This window comes from Arvicola amphibius, chromosome X (genome assembly GCF_903992535.2).
Source record: "Arvicola amphibius chromosome X, mArvAmp1.2, whole genome shotgun sequence".
In the NCBI taxonomy this organism is placed as follows: Eukaryota; Metazoa; Chordata; class Mammalia; order Rodentia; family Cricetidae; genus Arvicola; species Arvicola amphibius.
Window position 1 is genome coordinate 101484301 of NC_052065.1, and position 21538 is coordinate 101505838.

At 38.6% G+C, this 21538-nt stretch overlaps 1 protein-coding gene across 3 annotated transcripts in view; it reads left to right on the plus strand.

The window, feature by feature from the left end:
• Smarca1 (SWI/SNF related, matrix associated, actin dependent regulator of chromatin, subfamily a, member 1) overlaps window positions 1–5102 on the plus strand; it is a 72883-nt gene extending 67781 nt beyond the window's left edge. For all 3 annotated transcript variants that reach the window (XM_038316601.1, XM_038316600.1, XM_038316602.1), the window contains 2 exons: window positions 3456–3566; window positions 4638–5102. In XM_038316601.1, the coding sequence (XP_038172529.1) occupies window positions 3456–3566; window positions 4638–4709 (183 nt within the window). In that variant the 3' untranslated portion in view covers window positions 4710–5102. The remainder of the gene's footprint in view (window positions 1–3455; window positions 3567–4637) is intronic.
• The last annotated feature ends 16436 nt before the right edge of the window (window positions 5103–21538 follow it).

Below are 21538 nucleotides of genomic sequence, written 5' to 3' on the forward strand. Positions count from 1 at the left end.
CTCAAGACCTAAAGCTTATTTTAGAAAATTTGGAAATATAGACATGTATAAAGAAGAAAATAAAAGTTATTAGTTTAACTACATGAGTTGCTGTGGCAAAAGCTCTTTTGAAATTTGGTGCAAATGCATCTTGTACAGAATAAACCGATCCCATTTTTTTATAAAAGAAAACCCCAGCACTGATGTTCCATTCAGAGCTATCTGGTATTAACTACTTGTTAGCATTTCTTTAGCTACTTCTAATATCTATATCTTTTATTACCTAGTACCCAAAATTTAGTTTCTGGAATTTCCCTATTTTCGGTGTTCTAAATTTTTTCTTGAAATGTTTTATGTTTCTCTTTATTATAGTGTCTAAGAATAGAATTGTTAAGACAAAGGATGTGAAATATTTAAATATTAAAAACATTTCTTTGCTATTTCCAATGTATCTTCTCCAACAGTAGTTCACTGCTCAATGCTGTAACAAAATACCAGACTCGCTGGGGTAGGCAACACTTGTTTTCTGTCTTCTTGTTCTGGAGACTGGAACCCAAGATTAAGGTACCAACAAGGGTAATCTGTTGGATAGATGGCCACTATTTGCACATGATGAGGTGATAGGAGGGTTAGTACCCTTCCCTTTTTGGACTTCCTTAACTTTAATTATTGCCATAAATCACCCATCTCTAAATATAGTCAGAAAATGACATTGAACATCTCGGATCCCCAAAATATGAGAGTCAGGGCTTTAATAGATGAATGTTGTGGAGAAAATTTAGTTTATAACAAATAATATTGCCATTCAACATCAGTGAATGCAAGTTCTCATTTACAGCTTACTGCAGCTAAGTACGCATACTACACCTGAATAAGCACAAGGCAGGGACACATGGACACTATGAACATGGTAGAAAATGGCATTGTTTTACTTCCCATTTCTTTGAGTCTTGCTTTCAGAGAACAAATTGTTTTGCATATGTGTGTGTATGCATATATGTTGTAGAAGACAGCTTGGGCTAGTGCTTTACCACTGAACTACATATTTGGGTCTTGAAACTTAAAAAAACAAACAGAAAAACAAAAACCAGTTCTTGTACTAGGGATGGAGAAATGAAGCAGTGGATAAGAGCACTGGCTGTTCTTCTAGGGCAGTTGGATTCTCAGAACCCAAATGGTGGTTCATAACTGTCTATAAATCAAGTTCCAAGGAATTTATCTTTTCTGACTTCTGTAGGTACCAGGCACACATGTGGTGCACAAACATGCATGCAGGAAAATACTCATAGATATAAAATAAAAATAAGCCCTTAAATATTCTTTAAAAGTTTGCTGAGTTTTCTATTCTTATACTTTATCATTTTTATTTTTCTTGAGTTTGCTCTTAATTGCCAGAATATATATATATACTGATTTGAGTGTTTTGTTAGGCATTACTTCTTACACAGAAAAGGAATAATTTATTTAAGCACTATTTATCCTTTGGTATTAATCCATTATTTACCTTTAAATACAGCAAAGCATAAAGGGTTAATAATAGATGAGTTTCTATATTAATGAATCATATGTTTAATGCTTACCATACATTCATAAAATCTGTTTATAGTTTGAATGAATTGATTTCTTGGCAGTAAAATATAGTAGTGGCAAGGTTAATGCAAAAATCTTTTCAGATAATGTTTACTCTGAATTAGCAAGTACAGCTCTGATTCCCAGAACTTGAATCCCATAAGATATGTAGTGAGAGACATCTGTTGGCAAAGAAGCTTTGGGAACAGCTGCGTCTTACATCCCTGCCTAGTGGTTCATGGTGAACATTGGGAGTTGGAAGGTTCCAGAAAGCTTTGTAATAAAGAAATCTGTTTTTGCAAACCATGACCAACCAAAATGCAGAGTTGTGGAGCCTAGTCCCAGTGGATACATCTACAAAATACTCTTAGCACCTAAGTCTCATGGACCATTGGAAAAGAGGGAGCAGCAAGATTGTAAGAGCCAGAAAATCAGGGAGCTTGCTGTGAGACTGTCTCGTAGGAATGCCAGAAGCTACAACCATAAAGTTCCACTAACACAATTATCCAAACATGAGCTGAACAAAGAAAATGACAACAGACATGACTAAGTGGACAGGGAAAAGTCCACACAATGCCTCAACCCTACATGAAGAACTACAGGCAACTAAGAAAAGCTGAGAATGGGAGAGGTGTACCAAAGGTCAGCCTTGAAAACACACATCAAGTTATAATTAGGAATTAGGAATCTATGCATATCCATATATGCATGTAATAACAATGAAAAAGAGGCCATGAATTTGAAAGAGAACTAGGATGAGTGTATGGAAGGGTTTAGAGGAAGGAAAAGGGAGGGGAAATGATGTGTTTTTTTTTTTTTTTTTTTTTTTTGGTTTTTTTTTTTTTTTTTGGTTTTTCGAGACAGGGTTTCTCTGAAGCTTTTTTTTTTTTTAGAGCCTGTCCTGGAACTAGCTCTTGTAGACCAGGCTGGCCTCGAACTCACAGAGATCCGCCTGCAGGGGTTTTTATGATAATCTCAAAGAAAAAGAAAAGGAAACTGTTTTGACTTTTACAAACTCCACGTTTCCAAAACCTATTTTAGCCATAGAACATTCATTTATTCTTTCTTGTTTATGTGATTTATATTCACATTTTATTCTGAAATATTTATAGAGTAACAGAAAGTTATAAGGAAATGTACAAGGAGATGAAATTCACCCTTCACACAGTTTCCCCCAGTGGTAACAACTTGAGTAGCTATAGTATAACGTTGCAGTCTGAAAATTCATGTCAGTAAAATCCACAGAACTTGTTGTATTATCATTTGTACAGGCATTTTGTGTGTGTGTCTCACATAGTGTTACCATTTGCAGATTTGTGGAACCATCATTTCCACAAGGGTCACTTGTACTCTTTCTAGCCACACCCATTCTTCTATTTTCCTCAGCATCTGGCAACCATTGATCTGTTCTCCATGTCTCTAATTCTGTTCTAATATAGTCAGACAGGGTGTCGTATGCCTGTTCTCCTAGAAATTGGGAGAGTGAGACAGAAAAATTGCTGTACATTTAACACTTGTTTGGCTACATAGTGAGTTTCAGTCTAGCATCCTTCCAAAACATGTTATAGAAGTGACAACACACTTTTTGATTGGGTTTTTCACTCAGAAAAGTTCTCTGCACTCCATGGTGTTTTGTATATCAATAGTTCCTTCCCTTTTATTGTTGAGTAATGTTCCATGGTATAATGGAGCAGCCTGTTTAACCCATCACCCTTTGAATGACACTTAGCCCCTCCTCCTCCTAATACATTATACAAATGGTATTCTAAAGAATACCGGTTTGGTAGGGGGAGGGAGAAAAAAATGCAAATTTTGGAAATTCTCTTCTATAGAAATGATGCAGTTAAAGAAGTATCTTAAAGGATTGAGTAAGCTTTAGAAATTAAGTTCTTCGTTGTTTCATTTAGGAATTCCAGAGACGCTGTAACACTTTGATTTCATTGATTGAAAAAGAAAATATGGAAATTGAGGAAAGAGAGAGAGCAGAAAAGAAGAAACGGGCCACTAAAACTCCAATGGTAAAATTTTCAGCATTTTCCTAACTTTTAGGTAGATTTCACTTTTTTACACCTTTACAAATGTTTATACAATGTTTAATGCCATCATGATGTCTGTTACCAAGCTGGGTTTTATGAAATGCTAATTGCTTTTAGACAGAAGAAGAACCACACCACAAATATACTCCCTTTTTGTTTGAAGAACATGTGGTTAGGAACTCCCTTGCTAAAAGACTCAGTATTTAAGAACTCCCTCACAAATCTAAGCGGAAACATAATGCAAAGGAGATCCTACGAATTGAGACTAGGTCGCCGTGGGAGTAGGGGAAGTTTAGAGTTGAGATGGGACGGTGTGGAGATTGAAACCTGGAGTTCTGAGTCAATCAAATAAGTTATTTGATCTTTGTGGAACTGTGTGTGCAAAGGAGAACCCTGAGCAGACAAGAAAGGTCTTTTTTTTTTTTTGACAAGAAGTTAAGTGCTGGCTAAAAATGTGATTTTAATCCTGTCTGGTTGCTGTGTATATCTATGATTCCAAATGTTCTTTAAAAGATCATCCTGTTTGAGTGTGTTAAGTAGACAACCATATTTTATTAAATCTAAGATGCTTTCTGTGGTGAGACACAGCATTTTTTGTGCCACTGAGAGATTTGATGCCAAGTATCATCTGTTATCAGTTGTAAGATACACCCTGATGTCAGAGATGCTCAAAGGGGAAAGAAATGTGCACCAAAGAAGATATGAAATATGGTGCGTTAACATCTATCTTAAATAAAAAAATTCCCCAGAAAGTTTAATATTAAGTAGTTCTTTAAGATAAGAGTACATTTATAAGCCATGTGTAAGTAGATACTTGATGACTATTTTTGATGGATATTTTATGTCTTTTCATAAAAAGAAACACCTTTAAAGTTATTTTACATTGGGTTATATAGTTTGTTGGGCTTTATAGAACATTAACTGTGAGTGTAACACTGAAGTGAATATTCATCTTAAAAAATTTTTAATGCATTTACATCCTAGATTTAACATTGTTGGGCCATTTAAAAGTGTGCATATTGGAGCAGAACATTAAATCTGTTTCCATTTTAGTCACAGAAAAGAAAAGCAGAGTCAGCTACTGAGAGCTCTGGAAAGAAGGATGGCAAGAAGGTGAAATCCTAAAGCCTAGAAATAAAGTTTTAAATGGGAAACTGCTATTTTCTTGTTCCCATCTTCACATGCTAATTGCCAGTTCCAGTGTATTCACGGTATTCTAAGGAAAAAAAAAAACTCTTTGGTTTTGATTTCTTGCGTATTTTATATATTTCCCAATACTTTCTACCTGAAATGTGTAGCTTTCTATTTGCTGCATTCTAGTATTTTGTGTACTGTATTTTGTGCATTTCATGTCTTCATCAAATCCTTCTCAGTTCTTGGTTTTTGGACGCTTGTGCTGAGGTTTTAGCTTTTCTATGTTTTCTATGCCACTTCTTTGAAAAAGAACCTAGATTCTATAGCTGTATTATTGTTGTTTCAGACTTTAAATTTATATGGCTGTGGAAAAATGAATTAAAATAATTTGAGGAGAAAGACTTTTTCACTTCTTTGTTGCTTTCTTTTCAATTGAGTCTGGGCTTGTATGTGTTACTGCACACTGTGATTAGCATAATAATTGTGTCTTTGAGGTCATCTAAATATTTTCTTCCTAAAGAAATAAAGGGTGAAAAAAGAAAAATATTAAAAAAGCCTAATATTTGATACTGTGCTTGCTGTCAGTATGCATTACATTTAAATTATTCTCTAAAATATTCAAGTGGGAAAATATAATAAAGAAATGTCTATAAGAAATGTAATTATTTCCTGTTTTTTGTGAAATAGAAAGCAATTGTATTTACTGAATTGTACTACTCACTTCTATGAGTACTACTATTTTGGTTGAAAGCTTAAACTTTGCCTGCTGATCTGGGCATGATCTTCTGTTCCATGGAGCCAACACAGAGGACCGCAGGTGTACCATTTAGACTCAGTCTAAATTAGGAGATTATGACATGAGGGTTGAGCCTTGCAGAAGGGCAGCTGTTTTCATTAGGAATGCAGTTATGCTCAGGTAGCAACCTCAGAGTGTCAGGGGTTTTGAACACCAACAATTTGTCTCTTGCTCACACTACAAATCCCACCCAGGTCGGAAAAATAAGGTGGGAGGTGATAGTCTCCACAGAGTCACTCAAGAGTTTACACTGACTGAAGTTCTGCTGTTTTATTGTTTAAGTGCCCAGGGCCTGCAGTATCTGTCATTGCAGTAGAAGGATAAGAGAATGGAGCATTTCATACAGTCTCTTTACTGCTTCAGCCCAGAAGTGACACATCATACCTACTTAAATTACACTGTCCCCCAACTAGCCACAGGGCCCTGTGTATTTCCAAGAGAATAAGCGAATGTAAAGGAACAAATGGGATGCCCTACATTACTGCCTTCACTAACTTGTGCAATGACCCCCAAATTGTAACCCACAGCAATTAAACTTCAGATCAGATTTTGGGATTTTCCACTCAAATGAGCTGAAAAGCTCCCATCAGTCACCGGACCTGGAGAAAATGATACCCAGAAGAAATTTACTGCTGCCCTCAAGTTCTTTGCACTAGAGAAACCCTTGTTTTGTTCTGGGAGGGTGAAGATGGAGGGCGGGAGCATGCACAGTTGGACATTTAAGTCTTTACTTCTTATCCTTTCTCTGTTAACCACAAGTGTCTAATGGCTGAGTTGTATGTGTCTGCCCTAAGGGAGAGAATTTACAGGTAAGTTCTTCAAGCTTTTTCACGAGGCTATTTCCTTGATACATAGCATGACTCTTAAGGTTCTTTCTTAGACCAAAGAATTGTGCCATTCAGTTCTCGAAGATTGGCAATGAAGTCTTGAGATGTAATTCTTAGAAACTTGTGGAATTTTTTTTTTTTTTTTGGTTTTTCGAGACAGGGTTTCCCTGTAGTTTCTAGAGCCTGTCCTGGATCTAGCTCTTTGGAATGGTTTTATGTAAGATCTGAAAACACACACACAGCAGATGTTGGAACATGTCTTTTGTATGTAAAGATAGGCGATGGCGTTCCTGAATTTAGTCTTCTAAGAAGACCGCCTATGCAGTGATCATGCCATGTTGAGGGGTACAAAATGCCCTAAGTCTGACTGTGAGACCCTTTTTGGTTGTCCAGTTTTTACAGAGAAATTTAACTGGCGTAGAAGATGTCAAAATTCCAGGAAAGAAATAACATTTCAAACAAGAGATCTAGAATTATGGGATCGTATCCCTAGAGCTAGCTGCCATGTTGCAGAGAGAGAAAAGGATAGACAGTTTCTCACAGCAGCTGCTTGGAGGCCAGAGGAAGAACAGAAGGCTGCATATTTGTATGGGATTCTGTAAACGTATAAAGACTCCATACTCTGCTTTCTAGCACCGTTATTCTAATTGATGGCACTGAAACACGACCCAACTTGACTCTTTGTTCGGAAAGTATGGAACAAGGAAAGGGGTAAAGAAACGGGGACTCTGAGGAGTCTCCTTCGCTTGACCTGTATTCAATCTGTATGGAAGATAAGGGGTGATTAGATCTGCCAATAAGAGTAAGGATTCTATAGAATCTCTTATTAAGTAGCCCTCTTAATCCTGGGCCTTAATTTCCTTAGACTCAAATGATGGTGCTATGCCATCACCCTCTGCTCCACACGATTGGTATCTCCTTGGTGCACAGTCTGATTACATATTTTTTTCAATGAAAAATGTCCGCAAAAATTTATCCTTTGAGACTCTCCGTGGAAGGCAGTTTACTGAGTAGAATATTTGTGGCTATGTTGCTTGCTATGATACATGTTTTGATTTGAAAAGCCTCTATTCAGCTGGTGAAATTACCCACTATCACCAAAATAAAATGCCATTTTCCCCAAATTTCATCGAAGGTTTGTATTTGTGGCTTCATTGTTCCTTCTCTTAGTAGTAGTTAAGATTCCCTGCCCCATGTCCAGGCCTGTGATTGACACTTAAATCCACATGACTTTCTCTCCAGGTGGTTTTATCTGCTCCAGAAACCCTCAAACTGCCACCAGATTTCTATTTTGCTTATAGCCCTTATCACTTTGCTACTCTTCAGTGTATGTTTTCTCAGGTTCACTTTTTCTTTTACTTGTTCATATTCCCCCTTCTTTCTTTATTGGGTTTATTTATGTAGCTCAGGCTTTCCTCCGACTTGTGTCCCTCCTCTTCCAGTATCCCCCACACTAGGATTATCCACCACGTGGGCCACAACAGCTGGCCCTGGAATCGGTTCTTCCACACATTTGCTTGTATTAGAACTGCTGTCTTAGGCTCTGCTTCTGAGAAGATTCACAGCAAGACTTCTCTGGCCTGAGCAAATGCATGCAAGGGAGGAAGATGTTTAAAGGTAAGGAAAGTAATGCCCAGATACCAAATCATAGATCTGTTCTTAGAAGCACCGTACTCCGAGAAAAGTTAGTAGGTGGTATGACTATATTGGGACTGGTACAACCTACAACCTATTGGTGCTAATTTCTCTTAATTGATAAAAATTTCTCATTTTACCAAATAGATATAATATTGGAACTTAGCAGGCACAGGGTACCATATACCCAATGATTTGGTAAGGCCAAAGCTGGGGTCCAGGCCAGTGGTTCATTAAGATAATTGGACCAGGTCTTGGCCTTTCTTATTGTGGTAAGGTGTATACACAGTACAACATTCTTTTGACACCTACTTTTTTACATCTGTTGGTCTGTTGGATCAATCATTTGTTTTTCTGTTGGGAATATTATTTAGGCTATTATTGTCAGATCCAGCCTAAATTTTAAAATCAGTTTTAAACCTTGCTTTCCATATGTCCTCCAAGACCTGCCATTTTAAACTTTCATTATTTTTAGAATTCAATAAGGTGCTAGACTAGTAAATAATGTGGCCTGCTTTTGAGGGTCTCTGTACATCTACAATATGCTGATAGCAAGCAGTAGACATCCAACTGTTTAACTGACTTCATAAGTACAGTTTTGAACTAATATGTCTTCTGAGTAGTGGAGACAAAGTCAGAGACAGAACAAGGTCTTTTCATAAGGTTCTTCTTAACTAGACTATTTGATATGTTACTAGTCATTATTAGTGACTTTGGCATTTTGGTTATCTCTCTGTTCGTTTTGTGCTAGTTTGGTATTGGCAGTAAGAATTGCCAGAATATGACCGTTAGTATCTCTTTTTTACTAAGATTTCTATGGCGTCTCACCTTCTGCTTCCCAGAATGTGTTATCTGTATTGTTTACAACTGAGTCTATGGCTTCTGTTAATTACAATTAAGTTTGAGATCCGAGTGTATCTTTGTGGGTATATCCCTCACTCTTTTCTTATGTCTTTTTTGGTTTCTAAGATCTCAAGCTTTCTTTTTTTCCTCCATTTCCTAATTCTTTTCTGGTTTGTCTCATAACTTCTAAAACTAAAACATCCCCTGGACAAGCATTTTTGCTCATTTAATATATCCTGTAGTTACTTCTTGCTAATAAAGTCTTTAAGTGTGTCTAGTCCAACATAGTTCTCAAAGCAAAGGCACTCTGGGTCTAGCCATTATTTACTGTCTTTCTTACTTTGGTCTTATTTAGTCTTTCATTAAGTTTCCTTCCCCATCTCAATCTATGAACAGTCTCCTTTGTTCACGGAGACTTTGTTCATGCAGAGCTTAGTCCATTTTCTTAGTGAACCCTTTACCTGCCTTCAGCATTTGCACTCAGACTCTGAAATCCATAACCATTAGACACAGTTATTTTTATTTATGTGAGAGATAGTTATCTTGTATGGAACCTTGTTGTGTTTGCAGGTTGAACTCATGGTCAAACCAATCTTAACTTCTAAACTGCATATTTTCATGAAGATTAACCCTTGCCAGTTATACACAGGTGCTAACGTCCTAGTATTCCACCACCAGTCATTCAAGTGTGAATGACTATTCTCTGTAACCGCATTTTCCAATTTCAGTGCTGGGGGCAAATAGTTGCTCGTATCTTCTGAGAGCAAATCTACGGTATGGATGGAGTGAGTTCCAGATGCTGTTTAAGGGGCCAATCATGGTGACAATCAGGGAATATCTGAGTCCTGCTTGAGAACTACAATCTATTTGTATTCCATACAGGATGCACGTGCCCAAAGGGTGACACACAAAGCACATATATTTTATTCAGTGGGACATTAGCCCCAAACCTTAGTTCAAAACTCTACTGAGCTAGTCTTTATCATAAGGGGGCTTAGAAGAGAGGCAGCCTGGAACTCAATAGCGAAACAGGGTGAGTAGCTGAGCATTTCCTCTAAGGCAAAAGTCAACTTTCAGACTTTGTTGTTTCGGAAAGAAAAGCAATCATAGCTACCATTCCATAAAAGGGCCTTCCTATCTGTGTTGGGTTGCTCATATTCTCAAGGTTCTATAACTAGAAATTGTTGTTCTTTAGTGCCTGAAGGTATTGCCAGTCATTTCAGTACTCTTCTGCTACTTAGAGGGTAGGTGGAGAGTGTATCAGAGGGGATCTTTGAACTTCTTCCTTTGGAAGTCGGTGTGATCACCAGGCTTAGACTGTACTAATTCTGTAATGGGGCCAGGTCCTACAGCTCATGGTTGATTATATGTTTACATGTGAGTAGAGCATTGAGTAACATAAAAAATACGACAAGAGGCACTGTGATACATAAGTACAACATTGAGGATTCTCTCCAGGGCTTTGCACATGCTCAGCAATGCTAGATTGAACAACCCCAGTCCCAAGCTTCATAACTTATGATGAGAACTGTATTCTCTATATAAGATTTCTTACTAGCTACTGGTGTGTGTGTGTGTGTGTGTGTGTGTGTGTGTGCGCGCACATATGTGTTGGTGAGGACATTGAACTTGAGTCCTTGAGAACAATGGTTTTGATTCTTAGAGATGGCAATGGCTTCTGGTCACCACACCAGCAGAAAACAAGCTACTTTTATAAGCAACAATAAGCACACATCTGTTGCACTTTGAATAGGCCTGGGATTTAAAATAGAGTGTTCTGTACTATTTTTCAAAAGCACTCTAAACTATGCATACATAGTTTGCATACTATAATTTTCCCCTGTGGTAATCTTCCACGGTGCTAGGTAGGTGCTGTGACATGACAAGCTGCACTGGGACTGGCCCATGGGACTGGAACCTGGGATTGTGTTGCAGGAGGAAGGGATTTGGACTTGCTATGCTGAAAGCAAACATTCCGAGTTGTATTCAGAATTGTTAACCCCAAACGTTGATGACAACTGTGTTTGCTTTGGCTTTATTTTAGTTAGACTCTGTATCTGATTTCATTGCAAAACAAGCCACCCTAAAACTTAGTGCCTCAAAACAACACTATTTAACTTGCAATTGGGTTAGGTGTGGGCAGTTTGAGTTAAAACACAATATCTCATGTGTTCAGTTGCTTAAGTTATCAACTCTAAATGCATCAGAAGAAATACTTATAAGCTGAATTAGGAGTATTAAATGAAACTCTGAATAAAGTTGAATTATTACATCTCAAGTGAGCTGTATTCTGAGTGGAGGAAAATGCAAAATTCAGAACAAAAATGCTCCTGAAGTCACAATGGCAGGTTCAGACTAGGCTATCCTATTTTGCCTGAGAAGGCACTGAGGTCCAGAGATGGCCCTATTACTCTATTATTGCTGTCACCAGGATATCATGCAGGTAGTCCTTTTGTAGGCTTGAAACTTCCAACTCTAGTATCCAAGGTGTTTGCTTCAAAACAAGCTGTCATATCTCCTCATGTCTGCCACCTGAAATGTCAAGGTCTGTGATCCCTTGATTGCCATTTCATTGCTGCTATTGCTGCTGCTTTATTGTTGTCCATTATGACTAAATCGATGTGTCGGGGCAAAATGTTTCTCTCATCTCACTGGCCCCCTAAGTGAGAGTCTTACTGAGGCCATCCTTGAGCACAGGTGCTGTAGCAAAGCCTGTTCTAGAAGTTAGACATGTCCGTTCCTAAGAAACACTAATCTTGTTGAGTATGCCACCTCATAGATCCAGTCCTGTGACTGTGTGACACAGGGACATGGGCAAGGATCACTGCTGCTTTTCCTTTCCTTCCATTGCTTTTTTAGATTTTTTCTTTTATTCTTTTCTCATACATTACATCCTGATCACAGTTTCCCCTCCCACCATGCATCCTAGTCCTTCCCTGCACCTCCCCTCCCCTCCATATCCACTTCTCCACTTCCATTCTTTTGTACTTCCTGTTATTTGATAATTAGACACTTTGTTGTGCTGTGTGCCCTGGCCAAAGTCACCTCTGTCCATTCAATGAATGTTGCTACTCTAGTCACTCATTCAAATGTGTCTATCATCCATGTGTCTATTCATTTTTAATGCATTAATTTCCAACTTGACCTTAGATTAAACCTTAAATGTGACTATGATCACATTTGTAGTAAGAGGAGGAGTGGGCTGTGTCCCGCCACCTGACTGGCTTACACACGGGCCGGTGGGCTGCTTGTTGTCCTGGCCACCTGGCTAGCTTATGCCCAAAATAATCACACAGAAATCTGTATTAATTAAATTACTGCCCATCCCATTATCTCTAGCCTCTTATTGGCTAACTTTCACATTGTTTAAAAAAAAGAGGGGGAAGTGGTGTGGGAGAATTGTCTGTATTCTGTCAATCATGTTTTAAATAAATGCTGATTGGCCAGGCAGGAAGTATAGGCAGGTCAACCAGACAGGAAGTAGAGGTGGGGCAATGAGAAAAAGGAGAATTCTGGGAAGCAGGAAGCTCCATCGGAGTCCTGCTCATACCACAAAAGAAGCAAGATGTGATCTGCTCCACTGAGAAAGGTACCAAGCCATGTGGCTAACATAGATAAGAAAAATGGGTTAATATATGTTATAAGAGCTAATACAAAGCCTGAGCTACTGGGCCAATCAGTTTATAATCTAATGGAGACTTCTGTGTGATTTTCTCTGGGACTAAACAGCTGGGGAACTGGGCAGGACGGAAACCCCAATCAGTAGCCCCTCATGTTACAGAATAGCGCCCAACCTAATGTTACAGAATGGCACCCATGTGGATAACAGAAAGCCCGAGAAAGCTTGGGAAAAAATAGAGTAAAGCATGTTTTCTTGGTAGCAGCAATTTCTTGGGTTTGCTCTGCTTGCTAGAAGCAAGTAAGCACTCTCATTTAAGAGAGGCTTCCTGACTCAGTTTTAGCTGCAAAACCTTGCAGCTCTTTAAGAGGTCCTGGCACAAAACACTTAAATGGTGTTGATAAAAGCTGAAGGCATGCTTTTTGGTTTTCAGTGATAGCAGGAAAAAAGATGCTCTGTTTCAAAATGCTGGCTTTCTGGCCTGTCCGGCCAGGGCAAACTCTAACTCTTTCAGGCAGGTTATCCGACTACGGAGCATTTAAGTGTGGTTTCTGAGTGTACTGCTGCAGCTTGCTTGCTGGCAGGGACCTTGAAATGCCATAGAGTTGTGGCAATATACTGGCTACAGCTGGTACCTCCACCATGAGGCTGGAATCTCAGGAAGCTAAGAAATGGGCTGGATCTAGCTGGCAAAGCCACGGCTTTAATCCTCTCCATACTGCTTAGCAAATTAAAGACTCATGTAGTCAGAAAAAGGGAGATATACAGTAAAGAGAGATTCAAAGACAAAGAAAACCTCTAAATGGTTTACAGTATGTTAAAAATATATGCAGGCTTAAGGTTAAAGTTCTTAAAGTAAGAAAGAAAGAAAGAAAGAAAAAGAAAGAAAGAAAGAAAGAAAGAGAGTAGTTGGGTGTGGTGGTACATACCTTTAATCCCAACACTTGGGAGGCAGAGGTAGATTGACCTCTGAGACTTCAAGGGGCAGAGGTAGATGCGGCGAACCCCCCTGGCCAGCAGGGAGGAACAACCACCGAGTCGAGGATCCTTCTCAAATCACGCTTTATTGGAGCCTCTTGGTTGTAGGGAGAGCAGAAAGCGAAGGGCCCGGAGCACTAAACGGCAGCCACTTATATAGGGAGAGCGGACACGGGTCGTGCCTGGATTGGCTACTCGCTCATCTTTCGATGTCCCCGGCCACGGGATTGGCCAAGATTACTGCGCACTACTGCGCATGCGAGAGGTTCCGTCTACAGCCTTGCCATATATGGAGTTGTTTACTTGGTGGTGCAGGGGCTCGGCGCCATCTTGTAATGGCGGCCAGCAAATCGGCTCCCTGCAGGTAGATTGACCTCTGTGACTTCAAGGTGTTGTAGCACATATTTTTAATCCCAATGCCTTGGAGGCAGAGACAGACAGATCTCTGTGAGTTCAAGGTATTGTAGCACATGCCTTTAATCCCAGCACTGGGGAGGCAGAGGCGGGCAGATCTCTGTGAGTTCAAGGACAGTCTGGTCTGAAGAGTGAGTTCCAGGACAAAGATACACAGAGAATCTGTCTCAAAAAGCCAAAAGTTAAAAGTAAAAATAAAAGAAATAGAGGTTAAAGTAAAGCCGCGTAAAGATGAAAAATACACAGAGAATCTTGGTACTGTATGCTATTATGCTCTCTTTGAACTGTTTGAATGCTGAGGAAGGAGCAACAGATGCTAAAAGATATTTTCTTATAAATGCTGCTGAATTAATCCAAGATAGATATTTTGAAAATACCTTGAATTCAAAATTGAAGTCAAAAGGTATGTTACTTTGGAGAAGAGATTTTGCTTTTGTTTCCACAGGAAATGAGATGCTGTGGATTCATTCTGAGTTATGAAAAATCAGGTTTGATCAAAGAAGGCCACCTGAGAAATCCCTGGTAGAAACAGATGGCCCAGATGTCAGAGTTCTACATCTGGAACAGGTTCAAGACTCCTGCCTAAGATGATCAAGACTCACAGGATACTCCAGTCAGGACTTGATCATAACTCTAAATTTTCTTTAGGTTTTCATCGGATTATCAGTGCCCCCAACTAGCCAGAAGTAGCCTGGAATACTACACCTACATTCCCAAAAATGGACTATGAATATTTTCCTTTGTTTAAAAAAAGGGGGGGAGTGGTGCAGGAGAATTGTTTGTATTCTGTCAATCATGTTTTAAATAAACACTGATTGGCCAGGCAGAAAGTATAGGCAGATCAACCATAGAGGAAGTAGAGGTGGGGCGATGAGAATAGGAGACTTCTAGGAAGGAGGAAGCCCATTCCTCCTAGATCACCGAAGAAGCAAGATGTGACCTACCCTGCCGAGAAATGTACCAAGCCGTGTGTCTAACATAGATAAGAATAATGGGTTAATATAAGCTACAAGTGCTAATAAGAAGACTGAGATAATGGGCTAATCAGTTTATAATTAATGCAGACTCTCTGTGTGATTTTCTCTGGGACTAAAATGGTCTGGGGGACCGGTCGGGACAGAAACCCCAATGAGCTTGGCCCTCATGTTACAACATTAAACCTGACTATGATCACCTATCCCACAGAATGCTTTTCAAATTTTGAAGCCACACAGAGGAGCTATTTGTCTCAGTTTCATTTCCCCATTTGTTTGCATTTCTTATAAGTGGACTCTGTTACTGTAGACTTAAAGCAGATGCTTAAAGTAAATGGGGCTCCCTGCAGACATTCTAGTAACTTACTTGGACTAAGGAGGGTGGATATTGAAAGGGCCTCAGGAACCAGGAATATAGATAGGTAGTCATATAGGTACCATGATATATATCTTGATTTCCCTGTCATTGTCTTTTTTTTGCCTTTCTATCTATATGTGTCTATTAGCTTAAGGCAGTGTTCTCAACCTTCCTAATTCTGTGGCCCTTTAATACAGTTCCTCATATTGTGGTGACCCCCTACGGTATATATCAATTTATTAAAAGGGGAGCTATGGGGAAAACAGACCCACAGAGCTGGGGATCTGGCCACATGCTGTTTGCTTCACGGTGCTTGACGTGGTCTTCACAACCCAAGAGAGCACACAACCTCTTTCGGTCTTTTTTTTAAGAGATCAGACCTGTCCAAAGGAAAGAAGCCACACCCTAAGTGCGGTACCCCAAAGCTATTGGTAGAGAGAATTCCTACAACACCCTTCCCTAAAATTATTTTGTTGCTACTTCATAACTGTACATTTGCTACTGTTATGAATCATAATGTAAATATCCGATATGCAAGATACCTGGCATGTGACCCCCTCTCCCCCAAAAGTGGTCACGACTACAGGTTGGTTTAATTTGAGAGCTCATGGTTCTAGAGGGTTAGAGTCTATGACCATCATGATGGAGAACATGGCAACAGGCAGCCAGACATGGCCCTGAAACAGTAAATGAGAGTTTACATGTTGAGACAACAACATGAAGAGAGAGAGCTAATTAGGAATGCAGTGGGCTTTTGCAACTTCAAAGCCCACTCGGGTTGACACACCTCCTCAGATAAGAACACACCTCCTAATCCTTCCCAAATATTACCCCTAACTGAAATCCAAGCATTCAAATATATGAACCTATGGAGCCATGTTCACTCAAGCCATCATGGGTACTGAATCCACTTTAGGATGATGGTCAGGGACTGCTTTGTGGATGTAATAATGTCTCAGTTAAACATTGGATAACTAATAGAGTGATCCTAGTAAGGGTGGTAGTCATGGATAGAGGATAGCATGTTTTATGCAGATAACATGCCAGGCAAGAGTATGACTTAGTTGTTAGTGGAGTGAATATTTAAAACATCTACCTTCCTTCCCTAGTACGTTTTATGAGTATGGCTTCTGACAAAGCACTACCCATTTTCCCCCTTGCCTTAAGGGATGGCATAATGATTTCATTTCTTGGAATTCTATGTTGGGTCATACATTTTGCTTCTACTTTATTATGATTTGTCATGTTTCCTCTGACCTCGGGGTACATTTTTGTAAACCTTTGCCCTCATTTCTAACTGCTAGAGTATTCAAATTCTCAGTGGGAGGATCATATAGGCATAGATTATCTTCCATGTATGGTCACTTATAGGGAAGGGGCTCTGCTGACTTGGCTGTATGTGTGGCAGAGGCCATGCTCTATAGATAAGGATGAAACAATATAATATAAAGCTGGCCATTGTAAGCAATAGGCTGCAGGAAAATAGTGTTATCATCAAGCCTCTATTGACACCTCCCTAAAGTCTATATCTTGCCAATTGGTGCACTGAGATTCTCCCCAATGCAATAACAAAGTTGTCTTTGCCTAACCCCATCCAGCTGTCACACCTTACACAAACCTCTCTTTCAGGAGAAAGACAAGCCAGTTTCATTCAGAAGCAATGCCAGAGGAACATATTAAAAACCGCCTGTCAGCTACAGAGCCTGTAATTTTTAGGGGACATCTCCATAGTTCCAATTTTCTGGGCTTGCCATTTCCTAGAGTACATCTTGCATCATATTGCTCCTCCGAGATGGGTAATTACCAGCTGGAGGCAATAAGCAGAGTTGTATTGCAGAAAGGTGAGTTTTTCATCAGCATTTCTGAGAAACTGGAGAATCTGCCTCAAGGCGAATGTTGCCTCTGAGATGCCCACAGGGCAGAAGCAATCTGTTCCCAGGTAGTTTTGGCACCCTGGTCAAAGCCACCTTATGGATTTGGTTCTCATTTTTGATTTCTGCTCGGAACACCTGGATGGCCTGTTTAAGCCATGGTTGCAGAAGCTCACCCTCAGCACTTTGAAATCAGTGGGAATTTGCAGTCCTTACAAATTTCCAGGTGTTGTTCATGTTGTTGGGGAATCACACCATTCTTGAATGTTGCCTTGAATCAGGCCTTTGGCGGCTGAGTAGAAGTGAGTTTCTGTTGTATTGTTGTTAAGTTCCATCCAGGAAAAAATTCACTAGGTTGTCTGCTACTTGCATTTCTCTGAACCCTTCATTGTGTAAAAGCCCAAACACGACACCTTGTGTTCTGTCCCTCCTGGCAGCTGGTTTGCCACTCTTCCCTGTGTGCTGATTGTCGTATCTGCAGTTACTTTTATAATGAACTGCTGCTTCTTGGGTAGATCTCCAGCTCTTGCCATCTGCTATGTATTTAATGACTATTGTCAGCACTTCTCTTGTTAGGAAAGGATTACCCTTTATGTATATCAGTCTCTTCATCTTTCTTAAATTCCCAAGATTGGGGATGTGGTCCACAGATCATGTTATCTTTCTGTACCAGTCACCAAAGGTTTGATTCTGATTGTCATTTCATCTTGAGTTTCCTAGTAGCTAGTAGAAACAAGACTCAAATGGTAAATAACATAGTTGGCTAGGCAGTATGTTCTAAGAGTAGTTGGGCCAACAGGTTGGTGTTTGGGTACTATAGATTAACTGGAAGATTTAATTTTCCAGATAGAATCCAGCATACTAGTGGTTTTAATAATACTAATATATAATGTTCTATTGAATATAACACCAATTAAAATATAATACTGACAATTATTTAATAACTGAGCTAAGTCCCAAGTAATCTGATCCATTCCCGCAACTCTCAATAACTTCTGACTAACCAGCGACTACAGATTTATGTTCTAAGCTTCTGCCTTAGGGCTAAGGTTAGTTTCCATTTTGCCTTGCTGATTTCTGTGTCATACCAATTACTAAATATTTTGAATGCTATTCCAATGACTTAGAAGATCCAAAACTACATTGCCAGGAAAAATATTCATATTCATAAAATATGTTCTATGCATAGTTATTTTGGTGTAGTTGTAAACAATGTATTTAGTGGTTTGGTTGATATTTTTTTATAAAGAAATGTTAGCATTTCCTACCTTGAATTAGGCTTTCACCATAGTTTTGTAAGAAAAAAATTACAAGAGGAGAAATCATGTACTGAAATTGTTTTAAAGTGATAATCTTTACTTAGCTTCATTATCTTTTGCCTGAAAAATAAAATTTGGCCCTAAATATAATTGATGAGATTGTCTGTGGATCAATATGACAATCCAGCAAAACTGAGCTAAAGAAAAATATTCCTCTATTCTTTACAGAGAAGAACAGATTCCACAGCAGAAACAAATCTATTAGAATGTTCCATAGGGCTAGAATGTAAAACAACATCAGAGTAAATCAAACATTGTTCAGTGTTTTTATTCCTAGAAGGTATTCTGTATGATATGCAATGCCCAGCCACAATGGTATGCAGAATGGCTGATTTAAGGATTCAATAAATAATCATGTCCCCAAATGGATATATAATGATTCCTTGGACACACAGTCCTTTGAAACAATGTAGAATTTATCAACCAACCAACAGTGAAGTGTATATGACATAAATTTTTGAACTTCAACAGAACATCATCATTGTGGGTATATTTTCTAGAAGCTGAAATATGTTTACTAAAAGGAGCTACATTTAAATAACATAGACTTTAGGAAATGCAAAAGGAAAAAAGAGCATTATTTAATAATTGTCTTTTGTTGTTGACCCTTGCAGTGTATAAAGTAATAAAAGTATACAACTCAGATTTATTAAAATAACAAAACATGACTATAAAGCAATATGTGTACTTGTGTGTGATGTGTGGCGGGTATTAGGGCCATTACTTTAAGTTCTGCTGATTCCTGTTCCTGGAGGTAAAGTAGACCAGCAAATAAATTCTCTACTAGATGCCCTGAAATACTCCTACTTCCTATGTTCCTGCTGACTGTGAGAAACAAGGGCCAGGCATCAAAATGTAGGTTCAGTACAGCTTTGGATAATGAAATGACTCTGGTGTTTAATTGTAGTTTTTCACTTTGTTGGTATGTGGGGTTTAATGCACTCTCTTACTTCTAAGTACTATCTTGCCTATCTGTAATGTGGGCATGGTATACTTAGGGCTGACATTCAGCTCATACTTAGAGTATGAGGAGAACACCTGTTCGTAGTTAAGTTCTGTTCTGACTTGAAAAGTGTCTACTCTGATGGGTGCCCATGATATCCTGCTTATTAACTATTTTGGCCGTCATAACTAAGACTTGATGGGTAGGGTTATTAATAACATAAAATGAGATAGTATATGTGAGGTTCCTGATACATAGCTACTACTCTGTAAACATTCCTTTTTATTCTCCTCCACAAGAATCACTAGCATGTATTTTTCAACCTAAATAAAGGGAAAGAAAAATTTCTGGCAATTTTATTTTTGATATTAATAGAATAAGGAAACAGTTGGGAGCATCCAACCATTTGACATTGTGATATCATAATCTACAAATGTGTTGGGTTGCATTCATAGCTGTCACGGGTGTTGCCCTGAGGCTGTGGGTTGTGCAAGCTTTGTTATATGTTATATTTATTCAACATCCATTAAACAAACATTAAGTTCTTACTGCATGCCAGGAACGGAGAGCATGCTGGGACTAAATGGATGAACATTGCATAGTTTTGATATTACAGTCTCCAGAAGAACTAACTCTCTCTCTCTCTCTCTCTCTCTCTCTCTCTCTCTCTCTCTCTCTCTCTCTCTCTCTCTCTCTCTCTCTCTCTCCTTCTACATTCATGTGGTGCATGGGCGTGTGTGTGTGTGAGTGTGTGTGTGCAACCATTTGTATAGAAGCCAGAGAAAGATGTTGGGTGTCCTATTCTGTCACTCTCCAAATTATTTCTTCGAGATGAGCTCTCTCAGAGAACCTGAGCAAAGTTGGTAGTCAGCAAGCCTCAGCAAGCTTCTTGTATCCACACCAACATTTCTGGGTTTATGGGTACCCATAGCCACACTTCTTCTGTTTTTTTTTGTTGGTGCTGAGAATTGGAACTTAGATCTTCACGCTTGTGGTCTTTCCCACTGAAAGTCACCCGGCCTGTCTCTGATTTTAATCCAAACAACTGTAAGAGTCGACATAAACCTATATGATATTTGTGTGCAAATTTAATATAAAACTTTCTTTGTGTAGGTACAGCCAGGCTTGGTTTGGCAGCTGATAACAGGCTGGATTTCAAGTCTTTAATGACCGATTACCCGTGGTGGTCTGGAGAACTGTTATAACAGAGGTATTTAGCATATGCTTGTAGTGTGAGGAATAAGGTTTTGAGTTTTGTAGAGTAAATGGCATTTGGCCAAATGTAGATGCAGGAAAGAGCATTAGATCCATGCAAAGGCAGAGCTATGGGAGAGCTGGGAGACTAGGGGAATTAGAAACATCTTAATCGTCTGTAATATATTTGGACTCTTGTTTTAAATAAAGAAATGGCGATTCTTTTAAATGCTGAGAGAATATTATGTGTAAATTAATATTTTTTTTTCATTTTTTGGAAAAATGCAAAATAATTCTAGCTAATGCTTTTTAGATTTTCATTTACATTAAAAGCCTTGCTTTCAGTTGATGAGCACATACTGTTTTCTCAGGTTATTTGAGGTTATCTATGATTCTCTTGCAGGCCTTGAACTTAGACAAAGATCAGTGATCACCAGAGGTAAATGAGTCAGTGAGGTGATGTTTATTAAAAAAAGATTATTGAACATCATGCCTCTGAATTGTGGATCTGTGTTTCCTTCATAGAACATTAAGTAATAGTTAGAGCTTTGAGAATTTGGGAGACTATTGTCTTTTGTCTCATTTCAAAAAGTGACTTTATTGTTCTTCTAAAGTGGTACATCTTTATTAAAAAATTCTAGCAATTGAAAACAAAAAGTTGAGAGCTAAAACTCCCCTAAATCTTGCCATCCTCCTATGAGTACTAAAATCAAGGTTAGTAGAATTCAATATATATCATTGCATATGTAGACAAATGATAAATGAAAGGAAGCATTTTTTATGAAATTTGGATCATGCTATACATATTTTAATAAAAATGTAATTTTGCTAGGATTTAGTGTAATACATAAAATAATATAAAATGGAGACATACATCCATTTCCTGGTAGGGATATCAATTTCAGACAGATCCTTTTAAGATTGAGGAAAAAGTGAGGAAAATACTCAAAAGGTTGGTGTTCTTGTATTTTTTCTTAAAACTTTTTTCAATTGTAAATAATATTGATTAACAGCTTGTTATGAAAGATGAGGAAATCCCAGGTATTTTT